General features: G+C 36.8%; 1 protein-coding gene across 1 annotated transcript in view; it reads right to left on the bottom strand.

Annotated features, from left to right (window-relative positions):
• Window positions 1-18632, bottom strand: part of Emb (embigin) — a 41623-nt gene extending 22991 nt beyond the window's left edge. The window contains exons 1-2 of the mRNA XM_015497322.2: window positions 18578-18632; window positions 18312-18398 (exon numbers count right to left, since the gene is read on the bottom strand). Coding sequence (XP_015352808.2) covers window positions 18312-18398; window positions 18578-18632 — 142 coding nt within the window. The remainder of the gene's footprint in view (window positions 1-18311; window positions 18399-18577) is intronic.
• Between the last annotated feature and the right edge of the window lie 4516 nt (window positions 18633-23148).

Below are 23148 nucleotides of genomic sequence, written 5' to 3'. Positions count from 1 at the left end.
CACTAGAGAAGTATCCATGCCACATCTGAATGGACACTGCCATAAAAACATCATGTCTGCTATCTTTTCTCCTATGGGCTGGCTTATCTTTCCAAGGAGAAATCTGTTTTTTTCCCATAAGTGGCCCTTCGCCCCTCTCCTTTCTTTGTCAAGATGGTGTATGGATGAGCCTGGAGGACATTGTTTAGTGAAGCATCAGGCACAGAAACTTACTTACCCTGTGATCTCAGTTATACATGTAAGCTAAGAAAGCTGATTTCATAAAAACAGAGAGTAGAATAATGATTATCAGAGGATGAGAAGGGGGGGGAGAGGCAGGTGGAGAGAGGATGGTTAACAGGTACAGGGGTAAAACTGGACAGAAGGAATAACTTAGAATGTTCTTCATGATAGTAGGATAACTAAGGTTGACAACAATCAATTGCATATTTCACAATAGCTAGTAGAGAAGATGTTGAATGCTCCCAACATAAAGAAATGATAAGTGGTGTGCAAATTATCCAGATGTGATCATTTACCATTATATCTTATATCTAAATATTATATTGTACCTTTAAAATACATGCAATTATTATGTATCAGTTAAATTTTAAAAAATTAAATGCAAACTAAGCCTTAATTCTAACTCTCTTTCTTTCTTTTCTTTTTTGCTTTCTTTCTTTACTTTTGCCATGCTGGGGATAGAGCCCAGGATTTTGTGCGTGCCAGGTAGATGCTCTACCACTAAGCCACATCCCCAGCCTCCTAATTGCCCCTTTGAGTCACACTGTTTCTGTGAACTACTATACATACATAATTAAATCTTCTTTTTCTTTGCTAATCTTTCATCAATTTAATTAGTGGAATCTAAAGGGGAAGAGGGGAAGCTTTTCTTCCCCAATGTTTTAGCAATGAGGATGGGATAGTGGGGACCAATCCTGTTCATCCGGGAGTCTGCAGTTAAGATTTCAGGACCTCTGACCAAGACAGCAAGGATAAGCTTTATTAACCAGTCAGACTCCCAGATCTCAACAGGGGGTCCAGTAGAGTCAGGATGGCAGGAGCCATTCCTTATCTATTTTTCTGTCTCTCTCTTACACACACACACACACACACACACGCACGCACGCACGCGCGCGCGCACCCACACACACTTCCATTTACAGAGGACATTACAGTACCAACTTTCATTCTGAATAGTGGTTAAGATAAAGGAAAAATATTAAGCACATACCTTGACACCAGCTCTACCACTAGCTCAAACAGTCAAGGAGAAGAATTCCACCCAATAAATAAATAAACAAAACATATAAATATAACTCAGTGGTGCTCAATACCAAGGGAATCGTGGATCTCAGCATTTTGTATTAACTGTGCTGTCATCTCAAAAATAGAATGATACCCCACCACCTGGGCAGTCATCTGTCCAGAAGGGGAAAGGGGAATCCTGACACAGAGGAAGTCCCCCCATCCAACTCCCAGTTTACAGGAAATATAGAGAATGAAAGAACAAATTGAACCATATCCCATGGGAGTCAAGAACATTCAGATTGTGAGAAAATGTTACATGATCTGCTTTATTCAACAGACAATTAAAAACAGGAGAGACAGTCATGTTGAGAAAGCTGAAGACAATAAGATACTTTAAAACTAATGCATCTTTTGGGGGGCTGGGGTTGTAGCTCAGCAGCAGAGTGCTCACCTAGCACATGCTTGGCCCTGGGTTTGATCCTCAGCACCACATAAAAATAAATAAAACAAAGATATAAAATAAATATTTTTATTTAAAGTAAAATTTAATTAAAATAAATATTTAAAAAACAAAACTGATGCATCTTTTTAAACAAAACTGTAATATTTAGGGACATGATATTTATCACACCTGGGTAATACAACATGGAAAAGCAGGGAAGCAACTGTGCACATGTCAGAGCTGTGCAGCTCCTCAGAAAGGTCAGGGAAGGGCAAAGGCACACTGCATTACGTAAACCAATCTCCCAAGTCCCTCCTGTGCATTCTTGTGAAATGCAGAGCCAAAGTTTATAAAGAAAAAGAAACATAACTTAAGTGAATGTCCTATCACTTTTAATTACATTTAAAACTGCATAAAATGCTTTCTCAAGCAATGGCAAGGTGCAAAGTTTGCAAACAGGGAAATACAGCCAGTGTGAAGTGCTTTGTGAGCACAGGCTTGAAATAACTGCTTGTGTAACTGCAAAATTGCTGAATGGAGTTTTACTCTTAAAAAGAAAAAACAAAAGCCAAGGTATAAAAGACCTGAACAAGAGTCAAATTATACAGGGCAAAAACTGAGTAAGTAAAAGCTGAAGGAATTTACACATTTCACTGTATTGGGTGAGTGCTTACCACATAGTAGGAATTACATGTGGTGGTAGCTATGAGAGAAAATATTTCAGGGTCAACTGTATTTTTTGTCCTGAAATTGGTATCTCTAAATGTTCCTCATTTCACATTTAGCTCTGGGGTACCCTTAAAATTTAGTTCCATCTCTTAGTGAAATTTCTGCCAAAAAGAATGACTGAATTAGTCAATTTCTTCAAATAATTAACTTCACAGTCTCTGATCTCAGCTGCATTCCCACCTCAATACAATACATTTTGGTGTCTTCACCCATCATATTACCAAAAAAAAAAAAAAATGCTTTCTCTTAGGTTAAAAAAGGTCTACTATTCAGCCTGATGACATATTTGCACAGCTCATGCTTTACTATTTCATATCCCTGGAATAACAAATATTGCTGGAGACTACCTATCCCTTGAAATTCCCTTTACATTGCTTCTATTTCACCATACTAATCCTGACTCACATGCAATAGGATTCAGTTCATCTCATCTCTGAAATGTCAATCAAATTTCCTCATTGTAAGTCTTCATTACCTTTTACCAGAACCAGGCAAATGACCTCTTAACTTTTCTTGCTAGCTTCTCTTCCTTTATCTATTTTTTATAATATAAAAAGTTGTACTTTTGTAAAAGTAAAACTCAGATTATTTAACTGCCCTGATGAGACATCTTTCATTTGCAAAAAAGAAAAGAAAAAGTGTCTATGGAATGAATACTGCAGTTTCCTTGTTTGCCCCATTTTCCTCATTGGCAAATTAGGACAATGGATATTTTCATTAGACTACAGAAAATGCTATCATATGAAAGAGCACTGGTGATATAATATAGGAATTGTTCAATGTATGTTCCTGGTGTGGCTTGCATGTGATGGATCCTCCAAAAGCTCCTGTGTTGATGTAGAACGATTCAGGGGTAAAATAATTAGATCATGAAAGCGGTAACCTATCAATGGATTAATCCATTTGATAGATTAATAATTTCAAAGGACTCACTGGGTGGTACCTATAGGCAGGTGGGGTGTGAAAGAAGGAGGTAGGACACAGGAGTGTTCCCTGCAAGAGTTTATCTTCTCTGCAGTCCCTTCCCACCCACCAGCTCTGCTTTCTTCTATGGAGTACTGAGTAGTTCTTCTCTGCCACGCCCTCCTACCATGGTATTCTGCCTCACCTCACACCCAGAGCAACTGAGTTGGTTGATCATAAACTAAGGCCTCTGAAACCAACCAAAATAAACTTTTCTTCCTTTATGAGTTATATGTTGATTGTATCACTTAATCTTCAAACAGTTCTCAGAAGTATTATGGTTATCATTCCTACTTTACAGATGAGCACCGAATCTCAAATTTAGATTCAGATCCTCCTAACCAGTAGTATAAACCCACTCTCAATGATACGAAATTCTTGTAACATTGAAATTAACTTATTCATCACCTTCAAACTGTTCAACCAAGATTTTAAATGAAAGAAAATCTTAATAGAAGATGAAACTAACTTAGAACTTTAAATGTAGCAAAGGACAATGTGAACAGGATGATACTGACTGGCACAACCAGCACATTTAAAAAATTCGCTCAGCCACACCCTCACCAAATGTTCTTTTATATGATATAAACCACAATACAGGCTTTTTGAGTGTCAGACCATCCTCTGAGCCTAACTGTTGTCTCATGTTTTCCTGTAATATTACTGCAGCTTGCTTTTCTTCCTGTCAAATAGTCACAGCATCATAAATACGTAGAAAGTTCTACCACTCACATTAAAATCTTTTGTGGTTAGCCAACAAATGTGAACTCAACAAACAACATTTCAACTTCCTGAATATTGCATAACTGCAATGCATTTCTGCTGTTTTGAAGTTTTGCAACAACATCCATGACATTACACTTCTAAGACGGTAAAAACTTGCTCACTTTCTGAAATACATTCTGAAAAGACTAAAACTGATTTAAGATCATTTCAAAGAAAAATGGGAAATGGTGGTGCACAGTTCTATTTGAGTTTCAAAACTGCATCTTTCTTCTTGTTTTCAATAATATAATATCTGATTTGTGGAAATAACATTAATAATCCAAAAATTAAACATCTTTCCATAGTATAAAGACTGGAACATCACAGCATTATGTTTATCAGTTCCTAGAAAACCACAGCAAATGGTTACATTGTTGTATTATGATCAAATTGATTTGCTGTTATTATTTCCAAGTAATTAACATGAAAGTTATCCAACACTATAGCAGTGGGTTTTATCACTATATGGGGTGACAGGAATCTCAACACCCTTCTACTCCATGAAGTACAAAGAAAGGGAAAGCTCTGTACTCAGGTGGACACCTAGAGCTGGATACTCCTCCCCTATGCCCTTCAGGCCTGGACACCTCACAAATCATATTCACCTACCCAGGGCTTTACAGTTAGGAAGGAATCCAGAACTGAGAAACTAATCACAGTAGCAACAGCAAGTGTACAGCAATCATAGGAAAGACAGTAGAGTGAATCAGACATAACTTTCCCATGTTCATATTTGAATACACAACCAGTAAAACTCCACATCATGTACAATCACAAGAATGGGAAATGATTCTCCATTATGCATAATATGTCAAAATATACTCTACTGCCATGTATAACTAAAAAGAGCTAATTAAAAGATACAGAAATCACAGTACATCACTATTCATTCATCCATTTGTCCAACTTATTTATGACATACCTACTACATGCCTTTCATTTACCTATCCATGTAACAGTTCTATTAAAAATCTACTGTGTGGGGCCAGGATTGTAACTTAGTAATAGAGCACTTACCTGACATGTATGAGCACGATCCTCAGCACCACATAAAACAAACAAACAAATAAATAAATAAATAAAGGTATTGTGTCCACCTACAACTAAAAAAGTATTTAAAAAAAAAATCTAGGGGCTGAAATTAAACTCCTATCTCTCACCATGCACAAAACTCAACTCAAAGTGGATCAAGGACCTAGGAATTAAACCAGAGACTCTTCATCTAATAGAATAAAAAGTAGGCCCTAATCTTCAACATGTGGGATTAGGCCCCAACTTCCTTAATAAGACTTCTATAGCACAAGAATTAAAACCAAGAATCAATAAATGGGATGAAATCAAACTAAAAAGTTTCTTCTCAGCAAAAGAAACAATTTGTGAAGTGAATAGAGAGCCTACATCCGGGGAGCAAATTTTTACCCATCATACATCAGATAGAGCACTAATCTCTAAGATATATAAAGAACTCAAAAAGCTAAACAACAAAAAAACAAATAACCCAATCAATAAATGAGCCAAGGACATGAACAGACACTTCTCAGAAGGTGATATACAATCAATCAACACATGAAAATATGTGCATCATCTCTAGCAATTAGAGAAATGCAAATCAAAACTACTCTAAGATGTCATTTCACTCCAGTCAGAATGGCAGCTATTCTGAAGACAAACAACAATAAGTGTTGGCAAGGATGTGGGGGAAAAAGGTACACTCATACACTGCTGGTGGGACTGAAAATTGGTGCAGCTATCTCAGTCTATACCCAAAAGACTTAAAAACAGCATACAATAGGGACACAGCCACATCAATGTTTATAGCAGCACAATTCACAATAGCTAAACTGTGGAGCCAACCTAGGTGCCCTTCAGGGATGAATGGATTAAAAAAAAATGTGGCCTATGTACAAAATGGAATTTTACTCAGCCATAAAAGAGAATAAAATCATGACATTTGCAGGTAAATGGATGAAGTTGGAGAAGATAATGCTAAGTGAAGTTAGCCAACCCCCAAAAAAAACATGCTGAATGTTTTCTCTCATGTAAGGAGGCTGACTCATAGTGGGATAGGGAGGAGAAGCATGGGAGGCATAGATGAATTCTAGATAGGGAAGAGGGGTGGGAGGGAAAAGGAGTGGGCAGGGGATTAACAATGATGGTGGGATGTGATAGACATAATTATCTAAAATACATGTATGAAGACACGAATTGATGTCAACATACTTTATATACAACCAGAGATATGAAAAACTGTACTGTATACATGTAATAAGAATTGTAATACATCCTGCTGTCATGTATTTTTTAAAAATCAATTAAAACAATCTACTGTGTGAATCTATTCTAAGCACTGATATCAAGATTGTACAGTACCAACAGTAATATCCTAACTAGACTTATTTCAGTATTTCTTACTGTCTGTCCTCCTTAGGTCCTTGGTATTTCCAGGACTTGGGTTTCCAGCCTTCCCCTCAATTCTGATAAGGAAAATCTATTCAATAAATCAGTTCCTGCTTCACTGATTAAAGACTGCTTCTATGGTTGAGATCATGAACCTAGCTCATTCACACCTACCAAGATTTACAATGACTGTTTCAAATGTGCCTTCTTCCACTTCATGATTAATATTCCATAGAAATTATGTTATTTGGTGCTTACAAAAATATGGACCATCTTTAATACTTGGTCCCCATAATAAATTCTGCAAGGTGTTAATTATAATACCTGTTCAGCCAATCTAAAAGGCAAACCCTGAGGTTACATATGGGGGTGCAGAGAATGCAAGGTCTAGGTTTGGGCATCAGTCCAGGAATCAGAAGAGCCCACCCCTGCCCTGTACATTCCACTCACAGCTAGTCCTCTTTTATTGTTCCTGGAGCTATAAATCACATTTTTACATTTTACCATCTCTTTTGCATTTGCAAATTAAGAAAACTTCATGCAATAACTATCCTCCAACTTCCACCTTCTCTCTGTTGATGAAAAGTTTCTACTTACTTTGAACCATTTTGTACAGTTTCATTTTATTTATTTATTTAGGTACTGGGGATTGAACCCAGGGGCATTTTACCACTGAACCACATCCCTAGCCCTTTTTTTTTTTTTTTTTTTTGACAGGGTCTCATTAAGTTGCTTAGGGCCTCACTAAGTTGATGAGGCTGGCCTCAAACTTGTGATCCTCCTGCCTCAGTCTCCTGAGTCACTAGGATTGCTGTCATGTACCACCACGCTTGGCCAGTACACCTTCACTTTAATAAAACAATGTAAGCAGTACACCTTCACTTTAAAACAATGTAAGAAAACAGCAGCAAATGAAAATGTTGTATCTATAGATTCCCCAGTACAAGGGACTATTAAATTTTGTAATGAATTTTTCTATTGGCTTTAAAAATTCTTTTAGTAGCAAAACTAATTTTAAAATAAATCCAGGGAATCTTATGTAGAACCTCCCCACACACACACATACTGTATAGAATTGGTAAGTCTGTGGCTATGATGAGTTAAGACTAGGGTATACAAAGCATTCAAAATTGGCTTCTTCATCCCTTGGTCTTCTTTCTGCACCATGGATATATCAGGGGGATAAAGATTAAAAAATAACTGGACTTCATTAAAGAATAATTAAGCACAGATGCCTTAGGACTCACCCAATCAAGTGGAGAACTCATGAACACCTAATGTACAGCATGACCCACTATTTTGATAAAGATTGTGTCCAGAATACAGGCAATTGCAGATTCATGTCTATCCTGGAGATTTCACCCCAGCCAAATGGTTCATGTTTCAGGCTATCAACTTCTAAAATTCTAAAAATGCAGATACCCAGGCCTCCTCCTCCCAGAGATTTTGATTCTATAGTCTTAGTAATATGCATTTTAGTACAAGCCTACATGCCTCCTTCTCAAAGAGGGCTCCCCTGCCCGCTTTTTCCAACTCTGCTCTCTACAGTCACTCTCTATCATATCACCTTTGATTTATTTCCCTGCACTTGAAACTGCCCAGTGTTATCTTTTTAATTAATTTGTCTACCTATTTATTCACTGCCTCTCCCCACTGGAATGTAAACTATAAGATATTCAGGGGAGAGCAGTAGAAAGATGTCTGCTTTGTTCACCACTGTAAACTCTTTCTTGATGAATTTTTGCTGAACTGATTTTAATAATGCAAGTGGATCCTGGAATATAGAATTTAAAGTACTGAAACACTTCTCTAGAGAGATCAGGCATCTTGCCTTAGAATTTGGTTTCAGGCTTACAAAAAATGCTGCCTGGGGAGGTGAATGAGAAATTCTAGCCACAAAATACTTAAGGAGATATGCAGGAATGAATAAGAGGTTTATGTCTCAAACAGTTGATTCAGTTTTCAGCCAAAACAAATTTGTTCAGTACTATTATATGCTATGTATGATACAGAGGTTAATTAAAAATTGCTCCTGGTAGCAGAGAAGATAACAATTCAAACATAAATAAATACAATTAAGATTAACTATAGTAGATACCCTAAATCAAATGTGATCTAGATCACAAGTGGCACTACTATATTGCAAAAACATTCAGTTCTCCTCAACATTAATCTACAGATTCAAGGAAGGATCAGTCAAAACTCAAAAAGTACTCCTTTACTTTAAAACATCTAAATGGTGGGGGGAAAGTCACACTCATACATTGCTGGTGGGACTGCAAATTGGTGTAATCAATCTGGAAAGCAGTATGGAGCCTTAGAAAACTTGCAATGGAACCACCATTTGATCCAGCTAATCCACTCAGTCTATACCCAGAGGACTTAAAATCAACATACTATAGCTATGCAGCCACATCAATGTTTATTGTAGCTCAATTCACAATAGCTAAACTGTGGAAGCAACCTAGATGCCCTTCAATAGATGAATGAATAAAGAAATTGTATATATATACACAATGGAATATTACTCAGCATTAAAATAAAATAAATTTATTACATTTGCAAGTAAATGGACAGAATTGGAGAATATCATGTTAACAAAGTAAGCCAATCCCAAAAAAAAAAAGGCCGAATGTTCTCTCTACTAAGTGGATACTGATCCATAATGGGGGTGGGGTAGGACATGGGGAAAAACGGAGAAACTTTGATTGGGTAAAGGGAAGGGAGGGGTCGGGAGGGAGCATGGGGGCAAGAAAGATGGTGCAATGAGATGGAATTATTACCCTAGGTACACGTATGACTGCACATATGGTGTGACGCTACACTGTATACAACCAGGGAGATGAAAAGTTGTGCTACAATAGTGTACAATGAATCAAAACACATTCTGCTGTCATATATGCCTAATTAAAATAAATAAGTTAACTAAAAAAAAACACTATAGGAGGGGGCTCTTTCACAGTCATTTCATGAAAAAATATGAACAGAAATTTTAACAAAAATTTATTTTTCTCTTTAATAAGATTTTTTATAACCAATATTAGTCAATCTAATTGCCATAGCATCAATAGCAATACAGAATGCAAAGCAATTCACAGAAGAGGAAACTCTGGATTGCAAATGCAAGTGTACCTTAAAGACTATCAAAACATCCCTTCATATTCTTCTTAGTTAGATCTAGAGTAAATATTCATTTCTGGATTGCACCTGACTTGGTTCTCATTGTTGGAGATAAACATTTCCATTTGTGGAACATGCTTGTTTTCCAATTCAGAAAGATCTTGTGCTTTGATGACATATCCTTTCCCATAGATTGCATCATACATAAGATTTGTTTAGTCTTCTGTGCTGCTTTCTACTTCTCAGTTCTGGGACTCCTGATTTAAATGGTCTCACAAAACAAACCTGTTTCCTAAGACTAACATGAGGATGGGGAAGCAGGTGGACAATTTTTCCTGCTAATCTCTTTTCTTTACCCATATGTGCTTTAACACATTTACTTTCCCCTCATCTTCTTTCCCTTGCTCTTTTTTTATTTTTCTTCCAGCAATTCTCTATAAATGAAAAGAAGAAAAGAAGAGAGGGAAGAAAAAAATAGGAATAGAGGAAAGAAGGAGGAAGCCTGGATGCACTGGATGGAAGTGACCAATATAAAAAAATATATATATATGGCTGGGCTTCTAATAATTTATGGCCTTCAGTGAGCTATCAAAAAGAACCAGGTTACTTGGGAATTAGCCAATTTGTTCTAGCTAATCCAACACCTTCAATGGTAGTAAAGTTAAAATGACCCAGAGTGAAATATCAGCACAGTGAAAATATCAGCAACATTAAAAACCTGCAGTCAAATCTGAAATCTACCTTTAGTCAAAAATCAGAATTCACAGCAAAAGTTTGGCCTTTTAACAAAGAAAATGATTGGGGCCCCCATACATGTATCCCATGGACCACCTAGGCATTGCTTAAAAAAAAAAAAAAAAAAAAAAATCTAAATGCAAAAGTAAAAATCCAAGAATAGTAAAATCTATTTAAAAAAACAAACACAAAGATATGAGATGTGTTTTAAAAACTAATATTAATGTATTAATGCAGGAAACATCAAGAAATTAATGGAATAAAATAGGCAGAATTTTTCAAGTTGCAAGTCAAAACCTACTCACAGGTCAGAAAATAATTTAGTAGTTACGACCAGATTTGCTTTTTCATGGGTTCAGAAGAGCAAGAGAAATTATCCAAATGTAGCACACGTATGAGGGGGAAAGGGTTGTTTGATGAAATTTTTGTTTCATGTGTGTGAATGTGTGAGCAGTGCATCAGATAAAATTTATTTATTACTTTGGGTAGCTTGAAAAATACTCAAACAGTTAAGAAACAATAATATAGGAATCTGGACTCTAACTAGCGTGTGATATTTCAACACTGTAGGGAAAAGGAGTACAACATTAAGGGAGTTGAGATACTAATATCTACACAAAATAATAACAATAAAATTAGTTCCCTGTCACACACAAATCATAAAACTGTGTTCACACTGGGTTAAAAAGTGAAGAGCAAAAACTTGAAAATAATAGAAAAAAACATAGAGTGAAAATTTTTCACAATAAAAAAAAGCATATAGGTTTAAAAGCAAATGGGAGAAAATACCTACAACTTCCATTAAAAGTCCAGAAAGAATCAGTCTTCAAAATTTATATCTCCCTCATTTAAATCAACTTTTAAAAACCAGTACCGAAACTGGTAAAGAATATTAACACAAGTACATGCTCTCACAGGCAAAAGTATGTCCAACTCCAAAATGCAAATGAAAACAACAGTGCTACAGCTTCTCGTACTCACCAGCAAAAAACAGAGTCTGATACTATGAAGAATTAGAGAACATGTAGGGAAAATTGTGTTCAACTATACGGGCAGGGGAAGAGGCAAACCATCCAGATATTTTGGAGGGCAATTTTGAAGTGTCTATGAAGATAAAAAATACATGTAATTTCTTAAGTAATTCTACTTTGTGCTATTTATCCAACAGAAATATTCAAAATTTTGCCCTGGGAAATATATGTAGGGTGCTCATTTCTATATGATTTATAATAGAAAAGAATATAAGCAAACTCATCAAGAAAAAAAAGGCTAAGTAAACTGGTATATTTACACTGTACATACAAGTAAAAGAAACATGCTACATCATATGTAATATGGCTAAATCTCCAAGCTGATGGTGGAGGGAAAAAAAGCAACTTTCAAAAAAATACATAGGGATATACTATTAATATTTAAAAATACAAAACAATACTATATAATTTCCATGATTTCATTTACCTGCTTTGAAAATATTAAATGGAAAATTCCAGGGGCTGGGATTGTGGCTCAGTGGTAGAGCGCTCGCCTAGCACCGGTTTGATTTTCAGCACCACATAAAAATAAATGCATTGTGTTGTGTCCATCTACACCAAAAGTTAAATATTTTTTTTAAAAAAAGAAAATTCCAGAAATAGACAATGTATAAGTATTAAATTGGATGCCATTCTGAGTAGCATATTCACATCACCCCACTTTGCACCTCCAGGGACAGGAATCAGCCTCTGTCCATCGGATCGCTTAAAATGTATTTGCTTTCTGCCTATTAATCACTTATTATCCATTATCATTGTCAGATTATAACTGTCATAACATATCACAGTGCTTGTGCTCAAGCAATCTTATTTCACCAAAGGGCAAGAGTAGTGAAGCTGGCAATCTGGATATCCCAAAGAGAAGTCAGAAAGTGCTTCCTTTAACTATCATCTCATATCACCACAACAAGAAGGTAAGTACAGTCCAGTAAGATATTTTGAGAGTGATGACATTTTATATACTTTTTATTATTGTTGTTGTTAATCTCTTACTATGTCTAATTTATACATTAAACTTTATTATAGATGTGTATATACAGGGGAAAACATAGAACAACCATCTCCCAGAATCTGTGAGGGATTCAGAATCCAAAATCCATAGATACTCAAAGCATATGATCTACATATATCCTCCTACACACTTTAATCTCTGGATTACTTAGAATACCTCATATCATGTACATTGTGTGTAAATTGCCATTCACTGTATTGTTTAGGAAATAATGACCAAAAAAAGCTGTAAACGTTCTGTACATGTTTTTATCCCTAAATATTTTTTAATATTTTTGAATCCACAGATTCAGAGCCCATGGATAAAGAAGACTGCTCATGTACTGTTCAGTACTATGGTTTGGGGAATCCACTGGAGGTCTTGGAATATTCCCCCCTGAAGAATGGAAGACTACTGTATGTATATAAAACAGAAGTATATGGTGCATATACTATATACATACACATATGTGTAAGTATATATACACACATATACAGTACTATATGCTAAAACAGTACTATATAGTTTTTATGTTGCTCATGTATATGCCACACCCGTGCATGCATGCACACACATACAGAGCATGGGAAAGAAGCACACTTTGAATAGAAGTTATCACATGAAAGAGGGGATAGAACAGTGATAGAAGTGCTGGGTAGCAGCAGGGCTTTGACATGGTCTGTCAAGTTTGTGACTTTTATCTCTAGAAGTTCTGTTTGGATAGTACAATGTTCACTTCCCACGTTTCTCATATTTCTAACATTTGTTCCTTTGTGTGCCTATCTAGTACTGTGATGTGAAGTTCAGGAACATCTAGTCTACAGCTCCTTGGCTGGCTCGCAGACCAGGGGTGGCTTTGTTGTTTTTAGTATTTCTCTTGGGTCACATTCTCAATATGGACTGCAGAGCCAGGTGGACAATGTGTCCTTCCATTGAAGTTTTTTATGGTTTTCCTGTGGAAAAAGCACCTGCCAGGGATCGTTTTCTGTTATTTGTCAGCTTGTAATGCAAGTAATATAAATGTGCAATCTAAACGTCCTCCAGAGCAGGCCCATATCTTTGAATAATCAGAGGAATCTTTGGGGGGTTTAGGGTGTATTTTTAATTGACAGTAATGGGAACCTTTTGTTTTTAATGCGGAAAAAGGCAAAACAAAGAAACCAACTTGTCATCACCTTGTGCTGTCAGCTGATGCCCCACCCAGCTGTCAGCTGATGCCAGGTCAAACCTTCCACTGTTTGTAGCCAGGGAAGGATCAGCTTTCTGGGGTTTTCCAGTTCCTACTCTCCTCTCCTGGCATAGATTCAAGGCTGGGTTTTTATATCTCTGTGGCTCTTAAAACTTAAGTACCTTGGCCACAGACACAAGGAAACCCAACACAACATCAAGTCCCAGGCTTGACACTCTGATTACCAATTTTGGTCAGTAGAAATTGTCTTTACTTTCATTTGTCCTTGGCTGTATATTTAAGATAAGGTTTACTGTACTGAAGACATGCTTAGATGTGGCAGGAGGGTTTTCAGATTCTTTAAATTTATTAGAATGCTGGAAATAATGTTTTAATGTTTTTTAAAATAAATTCTATTTTACTTACATAATTAAAAGTTCATTAAAAAATATATATATACAAACATCAGAGAAACACGTAGCTCTTATCTACCTGAGCCTTATCAGAGATGTGGTTTTTGGCTTAATTCTCTAAAATAGGGAGCATTTGAACAGAAGAAGCAGAAAGGAGGGATGAGATGGAATTATAATAGATCAGGTTTGCTGTCCCACTTGGGCTGTGTCTTGGGCCTCTGAGCAACAACATCTGACTTTTTGGTGTTAATAAAGTGTCTGTGATTATTAAATCATATGTCCTCCCATGGTGGAGGGATGGGGAACAGTTGCCGGGTACTGTGGTTTAGATGTGAGAGGTTCTCCCAAAATTCATGTACTAGAGGCTTGGGCATGAAACAGCAGCATTGAGATGTTGGAACCTTTAAGAGTGAAAGGTCCTTAGGTCACTGAGGGCCCCACCAAGGGATCAGGTACCTCTCTGGGGAACCCTGAGTTCTGGTGAAAGAGGTGTTATAAAAGGAGCAAGCCTGGCACCACCCAGATCCCTGTGCCTCCCACATTCTCTACCCCATCCACCACAAGGCTTCCCAAGATCCTGTGCCATGCGGTTTGCACTTTGAAACTCCAAATTGTGAGTTAAACAAACCTTCTATCTTCATAAGTAGTCTGCTTCAAGTATTTCATTAAAATAGCTCTCTCAAAAACCAGATCTACCTCTTTTACATGTAGAGCAGAGAGGGCAAATGGGATGATTTTGTCTTCCAGGGGACTTCTGATTTCCTATCTAATAGGTAAAAGCCAGGATGCTGTTAAAAACATCCTACAGTGCTCCAAACCGCCCCCTAGGATAAAGAATTACCCAGCCCAAACGTCATCATTTCTGCTACTGGAAGCAGTTCTCTGGTGGAGAACAAAAGCCACTCGCAGCTGTGCTACTTGTACTACTACTGTGAAGCCCTCTCCATCTTCTCTTTAGCTCCCCGGGAACATCAGGACTCATATTTTGTCTTCTCTGTACATGAAGTCTTTACATCAGGTTTGATGACTGCCTCTGAGAAATATCATGAATAGTCACACATCATTTGAGTCATTCTAGAATCTTCTAGGTAGCAAGAGTCTGGACAGCCAAATAAATGAAAGGAATACTCGCTTCTTTTCATCGATTCAATCCTCCTACTGTAAAGCCTGAGTGCTCCTGACCCAGAACTCTCACCTGCCTGGGACTAGAAAACATGGCTATCTTTCCTCAGTGTGACCGATCTTCCTAAACCTTACATTGTGCTTAATTTGCTTACCTGTAGTTTCAACACCTGCTTAACCCATCTCGTCCCCTCTTTCCTCGCCAGGCTAGCTGCTCACATCAGCATGGTAAATACAATGTGCCATTGGGTTACCAGGGTGACAAATGATGGCAACATCAACAGGCTGCTCAAGAAAACTGCCAGCTGATGTTTTGATTTTAATCACATTGGTTAAACTATAACGAACTATTGAGACTCTAAACACTACAATGTGCAAAGGGGGAAAAACATACACACACACTGAAAGTAACAATACAGAAACATTCTAATTGTGATAATATAATAAACGACTTCTGAATACTGACAATGGAGATCAGAGGATATAGCTCAGTGGTACAGCATTTGCTCAGCGTGTGCAGGGACCTGGGTTCAATTCCCAGCACAGCAAAGGGAAAAAAAAAAAGTCCACAAATATTAACATTGGAAAACTTAGAACTGTGATATAAAAACAGTCCATTATCAAAAGATCTGTTTCAAAGCTCAGTGATACAATGGAGTCTCATTCAGCCATAAAGAAGAATTAATTTTTTTATGTCATTTGCAGGAAAATGGATGGAACCTGAGAGCCTTATGTCAGCGAAATAAGCCAAATGCAGAAAGTTAAGGGTTGTATTTTTCCCCCTCTAGTATGTGGAAGCTAGAGAGGGATAAAGTAAAAGAAAGGTGGGACACATGGGTTTCACATGAAAATAAAAGGGTGACCAGTAGAGGCAGAGGTAGAGGCTACAAAGCACAATGGTTAACAGCACAGGCTCCAGCACCAGGCTGTTTGGATTCAGAACTGATCCCCAACTTGGGACCCGTGATCTTGTTCAATTGACTTCATCTCTTTATGCTTCTCTTTTCTTATCTGCAAATTATAGATAATAATCATGCTCACCTCAGAGGGCTACTAGGAGAATTAATTAAGTTATATTTAGGAATATGTACATAGTACACAGTCAACATTGTGAGTTTATAAAGGAAATAATTAGCAACATTTTTAAAAATATTAAGTAAGTAAACAAGTAGACCTTTTGTAAGTCAAGGGTCATGTTTTTCATTCTTCCAGGCACAGGGCCCAAATGTTTCCCATTCTCACTAAGTAAATGTGTGAAGAAGAATAGCCAAGATGGTCATTCTGGTCCAAAATTGGTTGATCTTTCTATAAGAAACACTTTAACCCAACAGTAAGACCACTTCTAAAATAGCCAAAGGGAAGGAAAAAATAAGTAACAACATAAAAAAATATTAAAAGTACTGTTTATAGATAAACAATAGCAATGATAAAATTAATACAAACAATGATATGACAATATGAACATACTCCATTCATGAAGTAGGTTAAAAACCCAAATGATTTAAAGTCCTTAATGTGAACCATCATGAATCATAATAAAACTTAAATGAAACCCGAAGAAAATTCTTGACTCCCAATAATCATCAGCATGCCTTCAAATTTAAATTCTGTGCTCTAGTAAACGTAACTCCTAAAACCAAACTTTCATGAGAAGGCAAGCCGACCCACAGCCCTACATGGAAACACAGCCATTCAATTTACAAAGCACAGGGCCAGTGTTGCAGAACTTATGTCAGACCTTTTCTTTTGTCAGAAAAAAAAAAAAAAAAAAAATCAGATCCTTTTTTAAAGTCTTAATCTTAAAAAGACCGTGCAATAGCGAAAAGCTCCAAACTTAAGACTTTCAAGTGTCTCAAAAATCAAACAGAGGCATTCCTTTATCGGGACAGACAAGTAAACCAGCAGGAACATTGAGGGAAATTGAGCAAACAAATGTGTGTACACAGATGGCACAATCAGGCGGTGTCACCAGTTCTCAGGATGTTCTGCATCTCAGTGCCTGCTCAGACTGGGGGCAAGCTGAAGTTCAAGAGTCCATGAGGAGAAGAAACGACACACTGAAGTTTTCTCTTTGTAACAGTAAGAAGACTGGTTTTAATTACATTCTTAGAATAAAAGAGTTGCTAGGTTTTAAATCCTCCAAACAGGTCAAGTAAATAACCAGCCTGGTATCAATTTAAAAGGCCATTTCTTGCTGTTCTATACGACTAGCTATTCCAATAAGTGAAGGATACCTGCTGCCCACACTGCCAGACTGGCGAAAAAATTTGCAAACTTACATCTTCATATGAATCTCTCTTATGGAAACACCTCATCTTAAGGAGGTAACCAACAACCAGAACTTGAAAAAAGTAAAGCAACAAGTAACCACACAGATATATTGTAGTTATTTTTTAAAAGAATAAATTCCAAATATCAGAAGGGGTACATTTGGAGACCAAAAGAACTGCAAGGTTATAAAAATGTTCTACCCAACATTGATATGACCCCTTCTAATCACATGAAACACAAGTAGAGAAAGATTTCACACATGGAGGAAACCATTATAAACTGGACATAAAAGTAGAAAATATTGGTTATTGATTTAATAAACAGGTTTTAAATATTTCAAATTCAAATTGTACTATTTTATAAGACAGTTGTTACTAAAGCAGACCATTGTTACTACTTTTAAAAACTCTCCAATTACTTTTGAGGTCCTGGAATCCAAAGCTGTGAAAGAGCAAGCAGAAAAAGCAGAGCTAAGTCTGGCTTGGGGATTCTTTACTGGTTTTCCCACAGCTCTGTCAGTGACTTATCTCAGACCATCATTAGTTACTCTGGCTAAATGGTTTCCAGTAGACAGATGAGTTCTCCCCTCAGTGTAGCATGGTTCTAAAGGATATACCAGCAGGAACTAATGAAAGCATAAGATAATCTGCAAACCTCAATTAATCCTCCCCTTCCCCCAGGTGACCCTCTTTCAAAAAGCCTTTCTCAGACCAAGCAGGTCTGGAACAGCCTCCACCTCCCTGAAGCCAAAGCACGATGCCCTCCTTGTGTCACCCACAGGGTAGTGGACTTGTGCGGGTTACATGTACACTTCTCCCACCAAGCCAGGAACAGGGATTAGAACTTGATGAGTCAGAGAACACTGGCTTAGTTAAATGATGTTTAAAAAACAAAATTTGTTGGCATTGTAGTATTTGAAACATGATATGTTTACCTGTCAGTGATATGCTATGAATCTCCAAGGACAGGTTAGAGTATTTTGCCATCATTTCTTCTCCAATAAGATTTGTAAAAGCTGAATCTGTAAGAGAAAAAACATGGGATCAGACATCTCATCAAGACTAAATGACTATCTGAAAGTCAGTTTGTAACAGCTAAAATGCCATTGTACACTATTATGGATAAATAACATTTTTTTCAGGATTATATTAGGCTATTAAATGTGACCAAATTTCTGATTTTTTTTTTTCTGTTTCTTACCTAAATGTACCGGGTATTTACTCAGACAGCTGTTTTCTTTGATAAATACCTCCATTTTCTTATTCTACAATTACAGATCCCTTTAAAAACATAAATGAATTGAAAACACTGAAGAATTAGATAATAGTGACAGAAAAGGAAATGACGGAATGAGGCAAAACAAGCAGGACATGGTGGCACATGCCTATAATACTGAGGGTGAGGCAGGAGGATCACAAGTTTGAGGCCAGCCTCAGCAACTTAGGAGGCACTGTCTCAAATAATAATAATAATAATAATAAATTAAAGCAGAATTAGGAATATAGCTCAAAAACAAAGCACACCTGGGTTCAATCCCCAGCACCAAAAAAGAAAAGAATGAGGCAAAGAGAGATGAGAGAACAAAGAGTGATGAAGGGACTATAACAAAGGGCAAGAAAAAAATAAACAAAATAAAAACTTTGGGCATTAGAGGCAGAGGACAAAATGGCTGCATGTGAGATATACATTGTTTTCCAGCAATGGTTACAGTGTAGCATGCCCTTTAGCAACCCACTTCCCTTTCCTCTGTCACTGGGTTTGAAAATTTTCATGAAAGAAACAAGGTTTCCATTTTTACCACACTCTCTCTTCAAAGCCTCCCCCTCTGCCCCTCCTCCTTCTTCCACAGCCTCTTGCTTCTTTGAGTAGTAGACCTCACCCTAGCAAAACTCCAACAAACTCTAAACAAGTCAGAGAAGAAAACAAGGCTTCTCAACTTGGCTGCATTCTGAAATCTTCATTCCATTTAAATTAAACCTGAGCCTTTTTTTATTGCACTTTTTAAAAACACTCAGAAAGTTATTTCTAATGCAAGATTAGATTTCCAGTCTTTTCCTTTTCCTAAAGGTATGAAAAATGTTATCAAAGTATATCACCTTTTTTTACTTCAATTTTACACATGGCTTAAAACACTGCCTAATAAAAACATGTACCTACAGAACCTAATTCTCTAATAAGCTGTTTAAAGATTTAATCACTTCAAAAACAGCTTTGAAGGCTGAAATGCACTTTCTTATAATCTTTAATAACATATTTAAGTCATCCTGTCCTTTGACAGTGATTTTATAGAAAAATATGTCCTGAGTTTCTCATTTGACTCCCAGGGATGGAAAACCTCTTCTCCACCCACACCTAATATTTATTCATTCACGTTCATATTCTCTCTCCTACCCACTTCCAAAAGCAACATGGGGCAAAGGCATGGGGATAGCTTGCTAAAAGGGCTCCCATTAATATTCTCTTCTTAATGAAGATTCTGGGTTTTGTTTTTTTTCTTTCCATTCCAGGACATAGCTCATTTAGAGGTTGTTTTAAAGAAAAATTACCTCAGAAAAATCAAGGTAGATACCACTCACTCATGGGTAGGAAGAAAAGAGCTGTTCTGTATATTATCAACCTGTGAAGTTTATAAAACAAAGTTTTGGTATCTGCTTCCTTGCTAGGGAAACCTCCTTTCTTGGCCTATCCTACTATGGAACAGGATGCAATGGTGAAGGTTATTAACACACTCCTCATCCTGAAACAAGCCCAAACCCCTTTTGAGATCATCAAACATCATTTGTTGTTGTTGTTGTTCACACTCTCAGTAACAATAAGAGAATGACATATGCTTAAAAAGTGATTTCTGGTGGCTGGGATTGTGGCTCAGTGGTACAGCACTTGCCTTGCATGCGCAAGATAATGAGTTCATTCCCCAGCACCACATTAAAAATAAATAAATAAATAAATAAACAAAATAAAGGTATTGTGCCCATCTACAACTAAAAATATTTTTAAATGATTTATGTCTTTCTTATTTCTATTTCATATAAATAAGTGAGCATATAAAGCACTTGACACATGATGAGGAGTAAGAAATAGAGTAAACTTAGATTTTGCCCAAGCTAAGGTTAGATCCCTTTTTTCTGCTTGTTGGAATGTAGATCCTAGATGGGTTCTTCTGTCAAGAGGTTCTTGTTTGGTACATCATTCATAACGGTAGCTGATAGGGCCACAATTTGTGATTGAGTCATTAAAATTTCAGAGTCACACTAATTCACTATCACCAGCCTGTGTGTTTCACACATGCTGACCTCTAAGCTGGACAGTGAGAAGCCTGAGTCTGGCAGTGGGATGAGGGTGAAGGTGAGGCCAAAGAGATCAGCCAAGGCTGGAGCTCCCTTCCTTTTACTCATCCCCAGGACCTGTTAGGGAAGAACCCATCTAGGGTCTACCTTCTAGGGAGCAGAGAAAAGGGATCTAAGCTGAGCCTGGGCAAAATCTAAGCTGACAGCAGTCGAAGGAATAGGAGAGGAAAGAAAAAGAAAGCTTCAGGGATAGTTCCAGAATGTGCTAGCTGTTTTGCCAACTTTAAATTTCCAGTCCATATATTAGAAGTACAATCACACATCCACAAACCTGGAACCACTTACCCCAACTTCACATTCTCTTTAAAAACATCAGTCCTCACCACGTTCCAGTTTCCACTGAACAATACCCAAGTACAAAAAAACACACATATAACCAATATGATTTCTGCTTTCCTTTTAAGAGGCAATCTGCACACCCGACATGATCAGGGCAAGAGCTGTTAGAATAGTAAAAGTGAGAAGTTCTTTGTTTAGACACTTTTTGATCAAAAGAGTGAGAACATAAACCTTATTGCTTTCAGTAGGAGGACAGCTTGCAGGAGAGTGACTCAGCTAACTGGTATATAAAGAAAACTGGCAGGAGATTCAGGCAGTTACAAGCAAGTTACAAGAAAAAAAACCCTAATTGTAAATGTGCAACCCAATTATAATATTTCCCTGAGAGGATTGGGCTAAGTCCCATAAAGACGTGTAACATGGAGAGGCGGGAATTTTGTGTTCCAATCCAAGTTCTGCCAGTTACCTACTACTTGGGGTTTCAAAATGTGATACATCCAGCTCAGTGCTTTGATGTTCTCTTTCCACTATAAACCTCATCTCATAGGGGAAAAATAAAAGGGAGGGAGAAAAAGGGAGGATTGGAAAAGTTGTGTAAACACTGAGAGATGGAGCCAAGATCATGGTGCACATTCTTTAAGTTATCATAATCATCCCTTTCTTAATCCTCACTGGAAGTTTTCCACCTGGCACTCTTTTACAGATAGTGGCCAAAATGCCAACATAAAAGAGTAACATCTAGGGCTAGGGTTGTGGCTCAGTGGTAGAGCAATTGCCTAGTATACATGAGGCACTGGGTTTGATTCTTAGCACTGCACACAAATAAAAAAAATTAAAAATAAAAGTCCATCAACAACTTATAAAAATTTTTTAAAAAAGATTAACATCTAATAGTTATTCCAGAAATTAGAAGATTTCTTTTTGTCCTTCAACAGGAGCTGGGACATGAGAGTATTACATCAAAGAATTGAGTAACATCCCAATTTTCACCTATTATTACTTTATGTCAAAGAGCAAAATGGACAACACTTAGATGTGTTTCACATATTATCTTTTAAAATTGCTGGAGGGGCTTATGATTTATGCTATTAACACTTTCAAATAAATAATTGTGCCATTATCTACCCAAAATACTAAGGTAACATTTTTACCAATTTAATTTTGGGGCTTCATTTAATTGAATCAAATTGGGAAGGACCAAAGGGAAGAGTATGGACTTCATCTATGAAACAGTCGAAGTTGGGACTGGGAGTATATAGCTCAGTGGTAATAGCGCTTGCCTAGCATGTGCAAGGTCTTGGGTTCCATCCCTAACAACACAAAAGAAAAAAGAAAAAGAAAGCATAGATTATTATTTTAAAAAAATAGAATTTTTTAAAATTTTCACCTATATGCCAATTGCTATCAATATACAAAATTGAAATTATTTTAATAATTTCTCATTTTAACATTCTAATACTTAGCATTGTAAATGTGCAACCCAATTATAAAAGCAGTACAATTTAGGAATCAATCATATATACTTTATATAAAACAAAGGTTTAGAAATCAGAATTTTTTTTTCCCATAGGAACAATACTGTATATAACCATGAGAGCCCATGACCAATGGTAAAAAGCCATTTAAGCCAGGACAATTTTAAAACACCTAATTACCAAAAAAAAAAAAAATACTGCCTATAAACAATATATTTAGAACTGCATGAAATAGTCCTAGCCCTTGTCTATAACTATAATAATAGAAAGAAAAGAAGGGAGAGAATAAGGCTACTTTGGGTCCTGGGCATCATTCTCCAGTGGGATTTTTGTCAAGAAAAGAGGTGTGTCAAAAAACATATACAAGTTAATCTGATGGGGCCATTTATAAGTCAGCCCTTATAAGTCAGAGAGAGATAACAGCCCAGATAAGGAATGAATAGTTTTTATATAATATTAGGAAACTACTGGGCAAGAAAGCCATTTACAAGCAAGTTAAAAGAAAAAAAACCTAATGACAAGAGCAATGTTTACTCTTATACAGCCTTACAAAACAGTCTACAACAACAGTCCCCTACAACAAAGAATTATCCAGTCCAGAATGTCAGTGACCCAAAGCTGAGAAACCTTGATTCTGAACACACATACCCTCAATCTTGATTTTTCAAAA

The sequence above is a fragment of the Marmota marmota genome, unplaced genomic scaffold, assembly GCF_001458135.2.
Source record: "Marmota marmota marmota unplaced genomic scaffold, marMar, whole genome shotgun sequence".
NCBI lineage: Eukaryota > Metazoa > Chordata > Mammalia > Rodentia > Sciuridae > Marmota > Marmota marmota.
This window is presented reverse-complemented; position numbering and strand designations above follow the sequence as displayed.